The sequence below is a fragment of the Phoenix dactylifera genome, unplaced genomic scaffold (assembly GCF_009389715.1).
Source record: "Phoenix dactylifera cultivar Barhee BC4 unplaced genomic scaffold, palm_55x_up_171113_PBpolish2nd_filt_p 000383F, whole genome shotgun sequence".
Taxonomy (NCBI): Eukaryota; Viridiplantae; Streptophyta; class Magnoliopsida; order Arecales; family Arecaceae; genus Phoenix; species Phoenix dactylifera.
In genome coordinates this window covers 385,766-401,414 of record NW_024067830.1, presented here as the reverse complement: position 1 = coordinate 401,414, position 15,649 = coordinate 385,766, and the positions used below count along the sequence as shown (strand labels likewise).

Sequence of the window (15,649 nt, the reverse complement as noted above, 5' to 3'; positions counted from 1 at the left end):
GGCTTGACAACCCTCGGATGCCAGGCTAACCCGACGATCATCCCGGGAGCAGACTAGCCTGAAGCCCCGACCGGTCGCCTCGGCTTGCGCCAGCCTTGGCCGACCAACGAGCGGAATTTCCTGAGGCTTGACAACCCTCGGATGCCAGGCTAACCCGACGATCATCCCGGGAGCAGACTAGCCTGAAGCCCCGACCGGTCGCCTCGGCTTGCGCCAGCCTTGGCCGACCAACGAGTGGAAGGTCCCGAGGCTCGGCCCTCGGATGCCAGGCTAACCCGATGACCATCCCGGGAGCAGACTAGCCTGAAGCCCCGACCAGTTGCCTCGGCATGCGCCAGCCTTGGTCGACCAACGAGTGGAATTTCTCGAGGCTCGGCCCTCGGATGCCAGGCTAACCCGATGACCATCCCGGGAGCAGACTAGCCTGAAGCCCCGACCAGTTGCCTCGGCATGCGCCAGCCTTGGTCGACCAACGAGTGGAATTTCCTGAGGCCTAACCCTCGGATGCCTGGCTTGGCGCCGGAAGAATTTCCTGAGGCCTAACCCTCGGATGCCTGGCTTAGCGCCGGAAGAATTTCCCGAGGCCTAACCCTCGGATGCCTGGCTTAGCGCCGGAAGAATTTCCTGAGGCCCAACCCTCGGATGCCTGGCTTAGCGCCGGAAGAGTTTCCTGAGGCCTAACCCTCGGATGCCTGGCTTAGCGCCGGAAGAATTTCCTGAGGCCTAACCCTCGGATGCCTGGCTTAGCGCCGGAAGAGTTTCCTGAGGCCTAACCCTCGGATGCCTGGCTTAGCGCCGGAAGAATTTCCTGAGGCCTAACCCTCGGATGCCTGGCTTAGCGCCGGAAGAGTTTCCTGAGGTCTAACCCTCGGATGCCTGGCTTAGCGCCGGAAGAATTTCCCGAGGCCTAACCCTCGGATGCCTGGCTTAGCGCCGGAAGAATTTCCCGAGGCCCAACCCTCGGATGCCTGGCTTAGCGCCGGAAGAGTTTCCTAAGGCCTAACCCTCGGATGCCTGGCCTAGCGCCGGAAGAATTTCGGGAGCCAGGAGTCAGCAAGACGCTACCGAGAGTTAAAAGAAAAAGAAGGACGAAGGCGAGATGAAGAAACATTCAACTTGCATTAATTTTCATTGTTTCAAGGCCGAGGCCCATACAATTTGGCAAAACCCCGGTATACAAAAAAAAGAGAAGACAACGAAAGGTACAAGAGGTCAGCTTGGAGGAACTCCCGGGCCGGGAACGTCGGGCTCGTCCGCAGGAGGTAGGGAAGCAGCAGGAGAACCAGCAGGCAATGGCGCCGGAGAGGAGTCGAGAAGGGAAATCTCGCTCAGGTCAACTTCGGGGTACTTAGCCGACACCCTTGCCAGGCCCTCCTCGAAGCCTAAGATAAAGGCTTCGGCCCCCGCGTCCGACGCGTCACGGACAAACTCGTCGGACTGACGATAGGTCTGTACTGCCTCCGACATATCATGAGCGAACTCGGCGGACTGGCGATAAGCCTCTACCGCCTGACGCCCGATTTCCGCACTCCTCTCGGCCAGCGCCGCCTCTGCCCGCTCCATAATCTGGGCTTTCGCCTCCAAGACCTTCGCCACAATCCGGCCTTCCGCCTCGGTGGAGACCCTCAGCAGCTCAGCCCGAGCCTCCTTGTGCTTCGCTTCGGCAGCAATGCGAGCAGCCTCAGCCTCCGTCAGGCGCGAATGAAGCTCCTGATCGCTCGCACGGGACTTCTCCAAGGCCGACTCCAATTCGCCCAGCTTAGCTTCAAGAGACCGGATTCGGTTGCGGGCGTTGTCGGCTGACCGCTGGGCCTTCTCCCACCTCTTCCGGTAGTCGGCAGCCTTCCGGGACTGCTTCTCGGCCCGCTCATCCGCCTTCTTGACCTCGCCCTCGAGACCCGAGGCAACCTTGAGCTGCTCCTGAGCCTCCAACAGTTGCTTCTCGAGGGCAGCAAAGCCGAGTGCCCGCTCTTCGGCCTCCCGGAGCCTCGCCTCGAAGTCTCCGGTCGTCCTGCCTGCCACAGCCTGGCCTCCCTTTTCCACTGCTTTCAGCCGGTCCTCGGCCTTCGCCAGAAGCCCCGCCTGTTCCTTGTAGCACTCCTCCAGACGGATCATGTACTGGGCGAGCTAAGAAATAGGAAAAATAAGGGAGTCAGGCGGAGAACAACAGAGCCAATAAATGGTGAAAAGCGGCCAGAAGAACACTCACCGACATGAGACATACACAGCTGGCAGCCCCAACGTCAGAGACCTCCAACTCCCGGACCCGCCGACGGTCCTTCTCCAGTAGCACTATTTCGATGAGATTTCGGGCGCCATCGGTAGTAAAGGCAAACCCCGATTTCTCCCCAGAGCCGGACGGTGGTTCTGCAGCCTTACCCCTATCCATCGCCTGGGGAAGAGTCCGGCCGATCGCGCTCGGGGCGGGGGTCACCCCAGGAATTGATAGGGTCCCGCTCGGTCGGGGCCTCGGCGCGTCCCTCCTCGAGTCATCAGGAGCCGACCGAGTCGGAGGCCGGGTCGGGGACCGATCACGTCCGACCCGTCCGTCTCGGGCAGGCTCGGATGATACCTCCGGAGTAGCGGCAATCTTACCACCGGAGGGCCGATACAGCGTCAGCTGCCGGTCCGTGCCCACGACGTCTCCCTGATCGGTGGGCCCGGACTCGTCGGTCGGCGTCGGAGGCACCTCCTTACGGGACTTCTTCGCCGGTAGGGCCCCGCTCGGAAGAGCTCGTTTCCTCCTCTGGGCTGCTTCCAGCAGGGACGCCCTACCAACAGCCTTTGTCTTCACCGACCGCATGACGTCGTCGATCTCTGCAAAAAGGACGGGATAGTCGGAGACGGAGAAACCAAAGGAAAGAACGGGACGAAAGAAGGAAAAAAGTCAAGAAAGAATCGGTGGCGGACTCACGGTCGGTGGGGACCGAGCTCAGACCGACATTCACCAAAGTATCCTCGGAAATAAGGCGGGCCACCGGGGGGAGCTGGCCCTCGGCAACCAACCCCTTCAAGGCGGCCAAGCCATCGGACTCCTCCCTTGACAGTCTCGATAGGCCGATCGGAGACTTCATCGGGGTCTCCCAGGTCGCCCTGATTTCCCAAGAGGGATCTGCATCAACAAAAAAGAAGCGCTCCTTCCATTTGTGAATGGAGGTAGGAGCCTCCTTGACAAGGCCGCATCCTCGCCGCGCTGCGAAGCACCACCACCCTTTGTCCTGGGGGTGGCCGCTCAGGCTGTAGAACTCCCAAAAAACATTCAGGGTGGCGGGGATCTCGTGCATACGGCAGAGAACCTGGAAGACCGTCAGGGCCCGCCACGAGTTCGGCACCAGTTGCGTCGGTGCCACTCTTAAACCCCGTAGCACCTGCATGACCAAGTCCGAAGGGGGAAAGCGGAACCCGGCCTGGAGAATGCCCTCATTGATGGCGATCTTCCCTGGAGGAGGATGGGACATCCTCTCCTCAGGCCCCGGGAGCGTGGCGTTGCAGGCCTCGGGAAGGTGGTACCGAGCCACGAGTCTGTCTAAGTCTGTGGCGACCAGCTCCGACTTAATTTGGTCTGCTCTCACTTCGCCCATTCCTAATGGCCAATAAACCTACGGTCAGGACGGGGACAGGAAGGGGGGAAAGACCGGAGCGACTGGAGTACACTAGTATAAGAGGGGAAAGTATGGAGAGCCCTAAATAGAAGAATGGGGAAAACTCACCGGAAAAGAGGTAAGAACGGCTCCGAGAGCGCCAAAGGAGAAACAAGTGAACAGTCCGACGGCAGCAACAGCAGCGCAAAGGGGAAACTTGAAAATATCAGTAAAGAAGAAGACGGACGGGGAAAGGCCCCCGATTAAATAGGCGGAAAGGCAAGTGACGCCTCGATGACGCCAGAGGACGCCTGGCTGCCGAAGGGTCGCTCGCGCCCCAAAGGCGAATCGACACCATTAGGGAAGGATGTCCGCCGAAATCCTCAGACTGCCAGGTCAGCAATAACCGCCATATCGCCATAAAAAGGGCGGGGAGCTCGAAGCGCGCGCGCCTCTCCGAGGAACGGCGGCAATCCCGAAACATCACTCCCTTCACCTGTTCCCCTTCTGGTTCCAGGCTCGGAAGTGGGGGGCTACTGTTACGGGGGAACTAAGCCGCCATGCCCCACGTGACCGGCACGCGCGCCCAGGAAGACTACGGCTGCCCTTTGATCCAGCAATCCGACCCCGAGTCGGACGTCCTCGGCTCCGCAGCCCGACCTCGAGTCGGCTGCCCTTTGATCCAGCAATCCGACCCCGAGTCGGACGTCCTCGGCTCCGCAGCCCGACCCCGAGTCGGCTGCCCTTTGATCCCGCAATCCGACCCCGAGTCGGACGTCCTCGGCTCCGCAGCCCGACCCCGAGTCGGCTGCCCTTTGATCCAGCGCTCCGACCCCGAGTCGGACGTCCTCGGCTCCGCAGCCCGACCCCGAGTCGGCTTGCCCTTTGATCCAGCGCTCCGACCCCGAGTCGGAGATCTCTTGATAACGACAGGCTATTCCCCCAGAGGCACGCCGCGGCCTCCTGCTCCACTACTCCCTGCAACGGCTGTATCCGATGCTGCTCCACGATCTCCTGCATCAGCCGTACAAAGCGGAGCCCCACTATGCCCTGACGTGGCCGTACCCGGTGCTGCTCCACGACGCCCTGTAACGGCCATGTCAGTGGCCACACCATCGTGCCCCACGATAACGAACCCCCCTGAGAGACCCCCAGCCAGGTATATATGCGGCTTGGGGGGAGAAAGGGGGGAGGTGAGGAATATCTCCCAGAGCACTCTCTTACTTGCGATTATCACCTCTCCTCCTTCTCCAATCTCCTCTGACTTGACCGTCGGAGGGCCATCACCACCCTGGTGGTGGTGCAAGGCTTGTTTGCAGGTTTCTTGGCGGAAGGTGGAGCGCAACCAACACCAACCAAGACAACTCAGACGGAACCCCGTTCACACCGCAGTGCCAATCGTTCTCGGTTTGGACCACCAGCAACAAATATTATATTACATTATAGTAAAATTATATTATACTATAAGTTTATGTATTAATATATATTATATTTTATTATGCTCTTTTGTATAATGCTATATAATATTTTTTATAGTCATTTTATCATAGCAAAAGTACTTTCTCAGTTTGTTTATCAAACACATATTAAAATGGCACAGCACTTTAAAAATGTAATTATCAAACAGCAAACAGTTTTTTATAAAAGTTCTACTTCAGAAAGCTCTACTGCCAACGGCTCTTCCAAAAGCCTCATTTAGCAAAGTAGAGCTTTTTTGATAAAGAGCTTTTTGAAATAAAATTTTATAAGAAGCTATTTACTATTTGGTAATTATATTTCTAAAGTACTGTAAAACTTTAATATATATTTCATAAACAAAATAACAAAATGACCATAAAGAATATTGCATAGTATTATACAATAGAACATAACAAAATATAATATATATTAATATATAAATATATAATATAGTATAATATTACTATAATGTAATATAATATTATTATAATATAGTAATATAATATTGTATACTATAGCATAATAATATAACATAATTTGATATTATATAACATAACATATCATTGTCTTATGATATAATATTATATTATATTATATTTGTAGTATAATATAATAATAAAGTATAAAATATTATCACTATTATCATTATATTTATATTTTATTAATATAATGTTTTTATATATTATAAACAGATATTTTTTGTAATTGTAATATTTTGTCATGGGTATTTTTGTTCAAAAAAAATTAAACTCAAAACAGCTTTCCGACGTATGCTAAAAGTGCTTTTTCGAAAAAGCTCTATTTTGGAACTTCTCCCAAAAAGCTATTTTAGCTTTCTAGCTAAACTAAAACAGCTTTCCAATTTTTTTTACCAAACACTCCTATTCCATCTAAAAGTACTTTTGAAGGGCAATAAAGTTCTTTTTAGCCCACCTAAAGCTTTGCCAAACAGGGCCTAAGAGTCTTAAGCATAAGATTCTTATCGTATGGGGCTATGGGCCGTCTAGCCCATCTAGCCTATCTAGGCAAAAGCCGCAAAATAGAGAATGGGGGGATATGGTCTGGGCTAGAGCTCTGGGCCATACCATAAGCACCCAGTTTCAGGCTTCCAGCTGATTTGTTTGGTTTGTACCTCCGCAACCCGCGGGCCCAAATAATTTTACATATTCGGAACGGATCGAGTCGGGGTTGGTCGTAGGATTAAAAATCTAAAATTATCCAAATTTCAAATGGGTCGGATCAGCTCTGAATTCAATAAACCCAGACCCGACTAGAAAAATAGAATGAATCCTATTTTAGAACCCAACCCGACCCCATAGGTCCTCCAATTCGGGTTGGGTCCGTCGGGTCAGGTCATGTCACGGGTCAACCTGGCCCATTTATAGCTTTACACGCTTCATAGTTTTTTAAGAAAAATTAATTTCTCACCCTTCCAATTACTTTGGTATAACAGAAAGTCCCTGTTGGCTGGAACATCCATTTTCAGTTCAGAAATTACGCTAATCTTAATTCCTGGTCCCTAATAGTGATTTTCATTTTTTAAAATTTCGAAGATGCCTCCACGACCCCACGAAAATGGTTGGAATGCGGAAAGTAATTCCCTATAGCGATCACGGGTCAACCTGACCCATTTGTAGCTTTACACACTTCATAGTTTTTTAAGAAAAATTAATTTCCCACCCTTCCGATTACTTTGGTATAATAGAAAGTCCCTATTGACTAGAGCAGCCATTTTCGGCTCAAAAATTATGCTAATCTTAATTCCCGGTCCCTAATAGTGATTTTCATTTTTTTTTAAATTTCGAAGATGCCTCCACGACCCCACGAAAATGGTCGAAATGCGGAAAGTAATTCGCTATAGAAATTTCCATTTTTTTAAAAAATGGTTGGAATGTGATTCACGAGATCTTGATATCCCCTGATCGATTGCGATTCAAAGAAAAGCCTATTTTAGTTTCCATTTGTTTCTCTTTTTCTCTGTTTGCCATTGTCGAGATCCTGATATCCTATGTTCTCTTCTTCTCTGTTTGCCATTGCCGAGATCCTGGTACCTTGGCTGATTGCGATTCAAAGAATTTCTAGTCAATATAAATTTCTTATGGATACTTATTTCAACAATTGAAGGACTGCAATTTTTTTCTTCTTTGTTTGCCATTGCCAAGATCCTAATATTCTAGCTGATTGTGATTTAGAGATTTTTTGGTTAATAGAGATTTCTTATGGATTCTTATTTCGACAATTGAAGGACTGCAATTCTTTTCTTCTCTGTTTGCCATTGCCGATATCATGATATCTTGGATTCTCTTCTTCTCTGTTTGCTATTGCCGATATCCTGATATCTTAAATTCTCTTCTTCTCTGTTTGCCATTGCCGAGATTCTGATATCCTGGTGGATTGCGATTCAAAGAATTTATGATCAGTAGAGATTTCTTATGGATTCTTATTTTGACAATTGAAGGATTGCAATTCTCTTCTTCTCTATTTGCCATTGCTAAGATCCTGATATCCTAACTGATTGCGATTTAGAGAATTTCTAGTCAACAAAGATTTTTTATGGATTTTTGTTTTGACAATTGAAGAACTGCAATTCTCTTCTTCTTTGTTTGCCAAATCTCTTCTTGCCTATTTGGTTCTATCTCGCTATAAAATATGAACTAAAAATAGTCCCCGTGGCATCACTCCCTTCACTTCATTGTTGAAATAGCATTCTAAAGTATCTCTTTATCCCTCCCTCCTTTTTTTGTTATCATAGCTTCAAAGAACACGGTAGGCCGATTTTCATGGCTACTTGTTGTTATGGTAGCGGAGCCCTTATCATTTCCATCTTTGAGGACACAAATCTCAATCAAATTTACAAAACAATAGTGAAAAGGTGGAGACATCTATCTGCTACAATAGTAGAACTTAATTGAATGTTTCAAACAAGTCTAGAATGCTTGTTACGCTAATGGGCGATAAGGATGATTAGAATATGCATCAAATACATGTTAACTTTAATGCGCCAGTGATCGAGATGGTTGTTAGTCATTCTCTATGCTTGACCGAAGCTACTGATGTGGTAATTGCTATGAGGTAATGCATAAGATATTTGCATCCCTTTCTGTTTTACTATTCTTAGTTTAAATTACTACTATATTGCATATTTAACTTCTTAGTTTGATTCCAGACGGAGAAGCAAAAAAGAAAATCGAGATATTAGTTTTCAGTGAGACTTATTAATGGTTACCCGCTTCAGAAATAAAAAGATACTTTCACTTAATTTTTAATTTAAATAAATATGATTTTGGCTAATTATTGCTATGTCAAACGTATTTATATAAAAATAGTGTTTTGTAAGGGCATACACGTAAATATCAATTTAGAAGGCATTCATGCAAATTCTAATATTTAGAAAGATATTTATGCAAAAATCTAAGAATTTTTTTTGCTAGTATATCCTCCTAAATATATAAAATTGAATGAATATACTCAAAAATTGCTATTTATACGTATACTCTTATTAATTTTTCTTTTTAGATGTGTACCCATTAATGGTATTTTTGTTATTTTAATTTTAAATTATTAACTTTTTAACTGATGGTATAGGTACATACAGAAAAAAAAATACATACAAAATAAATATTTGATGAGGATATATATATATATAAATATTAATTTTGAGAAAATATTTATATAAATTTTAATATTTAAAAAGGAGCGTGCCTGAAAAAAATATATTATAATTTGCATTTGACCGACAAACATACCACTTATATCTATTTGTCATCTGGACAAAAGATACTTAGTAATGGACAAAACACAGTGGTAGCTGGGGGAGGCGCGCGGAACGAATTAAGGGCGGGTTGGTGGCGACCACCCACCATGTGCTATTATATGAAGAAAAACCCAGCATCCACCTCTCATTGTGGCTGCCGTTCTGGCGACTTTAATCCGAGGAGAAAAGAGAGAGCTCTGTTCTTTGAGAGAAGAAGATGGATGGAGTAAATGGACTGGAGAAGAAGGAGATGAATTCGAAGAAGCTGAAGGTGCTCTGCCTTCATGGCTTCCGAACCGGTGGGAGCTTTTTGCGCAAACAAATCGGCAAATGGGATCCTTCCATCTTCCAAGATTTCCTCTTGGTCTCTCCTCTCTCTCTCTCTCTCTCCCCCTCCCTTCCCCCGGGGGTAAATTGGCTCACCTTATTGCTCTAACTGCAGGACTTCCCTGATGGGATTTTTCTGGCGGGAGGGAAGTCGGACATTGAGGACATATATCCGCCTCCATATTTTGAGTGGTTCCAGTTCAACAAGGTGAGTTCCAGACTATTAACACTTCGGCCAAATGGTCCGTTCTTTTGTGTTTATTTTTTCAAACCAAGGGCTTTTTAACTCCATATATGACCTCTCCGCTTGGCAATAAATTAAGCCTAGTGCTTCGAGGATGGATTTACTGCAGAAACCCAGCCTCTTGCCTAGAGTACCATGGAGTCGTACTACATCCTAACTAAAATTTGGTGGTGTTTCTTTCTTTCTTCTTTTTTTTTTTTGGTGGATTAGCCTCGATTGTATTATGGTTATGGTTGATGGACGTGTGAGATGGCTGTGGCAAAGGTCGGGGATCCATGTGGGAAGGCCAACAATCAAATTTTATTTTTTTCTACCAAAAAACATATTTCATGCCAGATGTTTGAACTGATTTTAATCAAACTCCTACCACCGATAAATTTGTTGTTAAAGGCAAGTTAGACACCGAGCTGTGGCGGAGGAGGTTATCCTCTGATTCGGGACGTTTGGGCGATGATGAAAGATGGAGTGGCCTTTCAGGCTAAACATGTAGAGGCCAATAATGCTGTGGACTTAGTGGAAGAGAGAGTTGTCTAGAATACTTCGTCACTTATTGTTTTCTAATTTTATTGGGAGCATCTGTTGTAATAGTTGTTACATGGTTCACAGGACTTCACGGAGTACACAAATTTGGAGGAGTGCATTTTGTACTTATGCGATTACATGACAAAGAACGGTCCTTTTGATGGAATGCTTGGCTTTTCTCAGGTACGGTGCATAACTGACGTTAGATTATTTAATACTTGGACAGCCTATTTAGGCCCTGCTGGAAACACTACTAAAGGCCTGTTTAGGAGAATTTTGCCAGATTCGGCGGGATCCGGCAGGATGGCCGGAGAGAGGAGAAAAGATGATAATTAGTGGAGAGGGAGGAAAGTATAGGGAGGCTATGGGTGACGATCCCCGCCGGAAGAAAAGAAAAGATCACCGGAGGTTCTTTATTCCTTCTTGTGAGGATTGAGCCCCACGTCCACCGGCATCACTCTCTCCCTTTCTGCACCATTGTCTCCTTCCTTTCTTTTTTGACCTATCCTGCTGGATCGTGCAAGATTAATTCAAACAGGTCCTATGTTCGTGCTCTTATTCTTTGCAATCTGTCCAATATAAAGAAAGTCTTAGGAACATGAGAGGTTGTGATTTGGCTCGAACTGCATATAACTCCTTGTTTTTATGTATTTTAAGTGGAAATGGGTGGTCTAAAAAGGAAGTGCAAATTATTATAATGGGACGATGCATATTAAGGGCTGGTTTGCTAGTTTATATATTGTTTTTAAAAAAATTATTTTAGTTTTTTTTATCTCCCTTGCTGAGTCAGAAGTTACAAGAAAGATAGAAGCTGAATTGAAAACAACCAAAGACTAGATAGCAAGTTTCGACCTAGAAACAACTCAATAGTGCATTGAATATATATATGATCGTGGATCACTTTTTTAGAACAGACTTGTGGCATCCAAAGAACTCAAGGTTGGGAATCTATGCCAACTCCTCATGCTTCTCTCTCTCTCTCCCCCTCCCTCCGTCCTTCCTTTTGTCCTACAGACTAATACAGGTAGGGAGTATCAAATTGATAGGGTGTTCGGGCTTCCAAAGAAGGTCTAGATCTCGAATGCTACGGTGTCTCACCAATTACTTAGCAAATGCACATGCTTGTTAAAAAAAATGTATGCTTTTGATTGAACTCAAACACATAGCTAGCAGTATCATCTTATGTGACGTTTTATTGCTTGAATCTTCATTGCTATTATGGTATGCTGTACCGTACCTACCAGACGGTACCGGACGTACTGTACCATATCGGTTCGGTACTGGTATTGGTATGAATGGTGTACCAACCCTCAGTATACCAAAAAAACTCCATACTGTACCATACCAATACTATGCTAGTGTGGTACTGGTACGAGATTTTGTATTAGTACAGCGAATCTTGATTGCTATAGAATTCATGTTACTCGGCGCAGCTAGCTAACTATATCTTCTCAATAAAATGGATATTCCTCTGTGTGCGTGCGCATGTTCCTATAATCCGTTTTATGCTTCCTGATTCAAATGATGGCTTGTGACTTCTCTTTCTTTTTCCAGGGTGCAACATTATCGGCTCTTTTGATTAGCTACCAAGCAAAGGTAACACATTTCATGGCAGTCCATACAACAAATAGGTTTTTCTCTTCATGTAACATCCAATAGATTGGCATTTATTAAAAACCACCTAATATTTACGGTATGTCTGAACTTGCAAAATTTGATGAGAGCATTCTTGTGCTACATTTATACTAGTATAATATATAAAGCAAACTATTAAACATCCACCGGACGTTCAAAATACCCTTACTTGTGATAGGAGGTGCTTGGGACTTAGGGAGGACATGATCTCTTGTTCTCCCAGGAACGAGGTCTTTTTATTCCCTTTCCACTACTTGAAGAAATCTCATACTTTTTTCAATTTCAAAGAGTCAGATCACATTCAAGAGTTTTGATGTGTTTCTAATTAATTATATTTGCTTGGAGAGGACTAAAGCCAAAAACCACTCTAACTGGACCAACACCATTAGACTCTGGCCAGCACTAGAACTTGACCTTAGAGCTCTCTTTTCTGTATAGACCTTGTGCCTAGTTAATTTCTTCCCCCTTATGAACTGATTGATATCTACCAACACAAATATGTATAGGGACAAGGCTAAATAGAAGAGGTACGATTGAGGTAGATTTATTTATATATTTTTATATTTTTTTACATGACATTCATAAACCAAATTCATATTTATAAATGTTTCATGTTAATGACCTGCAGGGGAAGATATTGAAGGACCATCCACCAATAAAATTTCTTGTCTCAATCTCAGGGTGCAAGTTCAGAGACCCAAAGATATGTGACATTGCCTACAAAGACCCCATTAAGGTGAAATCTGTGCATTTCATTGGAGACAAGGACTGGCTGAGACAGCCCTCCGAGGAGCTGACTGCTGCCTTTGATAGCCCATTGATTCTAAGGCACCCTCAAGGTCACACAGTCCCCAGGCTAGGTTGGTATACTATCTTTCACTTCTGCGTTAGCTGCATTCTCAAAAACTATTAGACTGCATTTTATAGGTGTATTTAACTCGGATTCAAGTTAGCTATCTTGATCTCAAGCTTAATTGGGTTGATTAAATTCAAGCCAAACTAAACTGGTGATGGCATGAGTACCCCCAGGATTTGCTTTTTCTGTCCCTTTTGTTTCCTAAGGAAAAGAAACCTGATGACTTTCATATGCACACTTACTTGTTTTGGATGCTTTATCACATCAAATGCATTAGTATTAAATAAGTAATTAAAATAATAAAATTTTACTTATAGATAATGACTAAGATGTTAATAATATATCAAGATATTTATGCATATTTCAAGCTTGATCAGGCTGAACAAAAGGGAGTCAGGTAAATCATAGGTTTGTCTTGTTTGTATTTCGAGTTCAGATGTCAAGCTTAGGTTCAATCCATGCTAGTTGGGAGCACCTTGACCATGACAAATTTTAAGTTTAGCTTGTAATGCTTATGAATGTTTAACTCATTTGAAACTCTGCTGCACATGATGTACTAAATTTCTGAATAAAACCAAATTGGGAAGGACTTGAGCCCGGAATTTGTTTCCGTGGTTAGGCTCATATAGACCGAAGTGTTACAATAACCTATATTTATGAATATTTAGTCATGTACATCATCTTGTACAATTCTTTGACTATGGCCCGAACTAGCGTAACATGCGTTTAGTCCAGTTTGGATTTTGGGTTAATCCTGTTGTTCGTTTGTTAACTTGTTTATTTGGGGAACTAGCTCCAAGAGCATGTAAGCCATATATGGACCAATTTTGCTGAACTGCACTAAGTATGCAGCAGATGCTAGTAAATATCATTGATGATGTCCAAGCTCCAACTAAATCACACTTAAGCATGTTAAAGCATGCAAGCATGGTTACTAACCAAATCATTTCCTGTTTATCGAAATACAAAAGGCATTACACATCTCATTTTGGTTAATTAGATGTCTTGCATGCATTTACATAATATTTGCCTTACAGAATTTACATCTGACTAGTTTTGGTGAAGGAGGGTTACAGGAAATATCTTCATCAAGGGTGTTTAATTAGTGGATACACTGACATAATAAGTTTTATGATAACAATGATATTGCTGCGTGTCATTTAACTTCACCATATTACAATATTTTGTTCTTCTCAGCATAGACTTTGAACAATTAACAATGGCAGATGAGATAAACGTGAAGAATCTTTCTGAATGGACCAGAAGTATACTCAAAAGTAGTATCACATATGATGCTCCTGGTGTGGAGACCTGGAAAACTGAGGCAAACAATGCCAATATAAAGCAAGCAGTTGTTGCTGATCCAAAGAGTATGGAAGCTACAGATTCAGAGCTGCCCATGAAAGGGATGTCACCCCCGAGGTAATTGAAATAATAAGGACTTGGAGGGCCTCCAGCATTCTGATCAGGTGAAGGAACTCGGAGTCGTGAAAGAAAGGATTTTCTCCCTTCTTAACAGCTGCATGAACTCTGCTACTTAATCATGAGTGTACTACTATAACTTTGCATATTGATGTTGCCGAATTTTTAACGCTATTGAGGAAGTTATTTAAGAAACATTGTCTGCTAATCCCATTAACCTTTTCAACCCAGAGCATGTTTGGACGCAGTCTGAAATTACCAAAGTTAGAGAACTTCAGAAACTGAGTGATTAAGCCGGCAACCGGGTTTAATCCAAACCTGACCTGGTTATCTTCGGGCTCCGGACACATCGGCTGACCTGGTTGAGCCAGGCCCACGTATTAAACCCAAGCGGTCATTCCAGCCAAGCATGATCATCCAGCTGCAGCATACTATGTTTGGGTTTGCATTTGTTCCAGATTGGTTTGAACTTATGTTTGGATCAAGTATTAATTTTGCCCTAGAGATCAGGATTTTCAAGTGACTAGCAATATCAACAATGTTTTATCCTTCCTATTCTTCTCATAACAACCCAACTCAATTCAACTAAGCCTTAACCCAAATTAGTGGGAATCCTTTTTCTCTATTCCACTCTGTTTAATATCAAGTCCTTCCTCACTACTCTATCTCATATGATTGTTGGCCCACCTTTACAACTATTTTCTTCTATATGTACCAAATCATTCTCCTTCATATGGGTGAATCCTACCTTAAGTCATCCTTCTCTCAATTTCTTCTCAATTGATGCTATCTCTACCTTTCTATAAATAACTTTATTTTTTTAATCTATTTTTTTTTTGTTATCATACATCCATCTCAATATTCTCATATTAGCCATACTCATTTTGTGCACATATTTTCTAATTGCCCAATATTTTGTAATATAAGGTATGGCTAGTCGTATGGCTAACTATAAATTTTTTTCTTTAACTTGACAAGCATCTTACGATCATACAATATCCCAGTTGCAATTCCTAATTGTACCTAACTAACTTTAATCCTATGGATAATATCCTCTTCAGCCTCCCCTTTCTTATAAATATTTGATCCTAGATATCAAAAGGGATCACTCTTGGAAACTTCATATGCCCAATATTTTGTAACGTAAGGTATAGCCAAATAATTTTATTCCAAATCTGATTTCACCATTATTTATTTAAAACATAAATATCTACATGTGAAAAATGTTTACTTGATCCATTGCATTTTGAAGGTTTTTTGAGAAACACCAAGAGTTTCCTTTTAGTGGTGGGAAAGGTTGATGCAACCCAACCCCATTTGGGCCTGATTTGTACAGTGATTATCAAGTTAAATGTCAATGTTTTTGACCTTGACTTTAAATAGGTTGTATATGGGCCTTAGTTTAATCTTTAGGTCAAGAGGTTAATGTTTATTTAGGCAAGACCGGTTTGGATCGAGCCATGTCACGCCCTTAGCGGTTGGCCGTTTTTAGTACTGATTAATTATTCAATTCTCCATGAAAGTGTTAAGTCAAGCTAGCTAAGTTGGGTCTGTTAGAGTTCAAGTCATGTGAAATAGACTAATTTATTGGTCAATCAAGCTGAATCAGGTCATGCTAGTCTAACCATATGGGTAGGTACAAACCCAAGTCTATTTAAACTATTGTCAACCAAATTTCTTCTTCGTGCATTTGCCCATCAATGACTTGGCAAGTATTTCTCTTATCCCGCCTGGTGATCTATTCATTTTAGCTGATAACAAAACCCTTTAGCCTCTTGTATGTTGCTACTTGGGGGGCATCTCATGCACTTTGGAGCAATTACACGCTACTTCTCTCTGGATCAAAATTA

At 43.9% G+C, this 15,649-nt stretch overlaps 1 protein-coding gene across 2 annotated transcripts; it reads left to right on the top strand.

The window, feature by feature from the left end:
- Positions 1-8,893: 8,893 nt before the first annotated feature.
- Positions 8,894-14,007, top strand: LOC120105850 (dihydrofolate reductase-like). Of its 2 annotated transcripts, XM_039118604.1 has the most exons (6): positions 8,894-9,157; positions 9,236-9,328; positions 9,971-10,069; positions 11,441-11,482; positions 12,150-12,381; positions 13,604-14,007. In XM_039118604.1, exons 1-6 carry the CDS (start codon positions 9,011-9,013, stop codon positions 13,801-13,803), a joined length of 813 nt encoding a protein of 270 aa, XP_038974532.1. In that variant the 5' UTR covers positions 8,894-9,010; the 3' UTR covers positions 13,804-14,007. The 2 variants fall into 2 exon arrangements, with proteins under 2 accessions (XP_038974532.1, XP_038974533.1); XM_039118605.1 differs by lacking the exon at positions 9,971-10,069 and having other exon boundaries at positions 8,906-9,157.
- Positions 14,008-15,649: the final 1,642 nt, after the last annotated feature.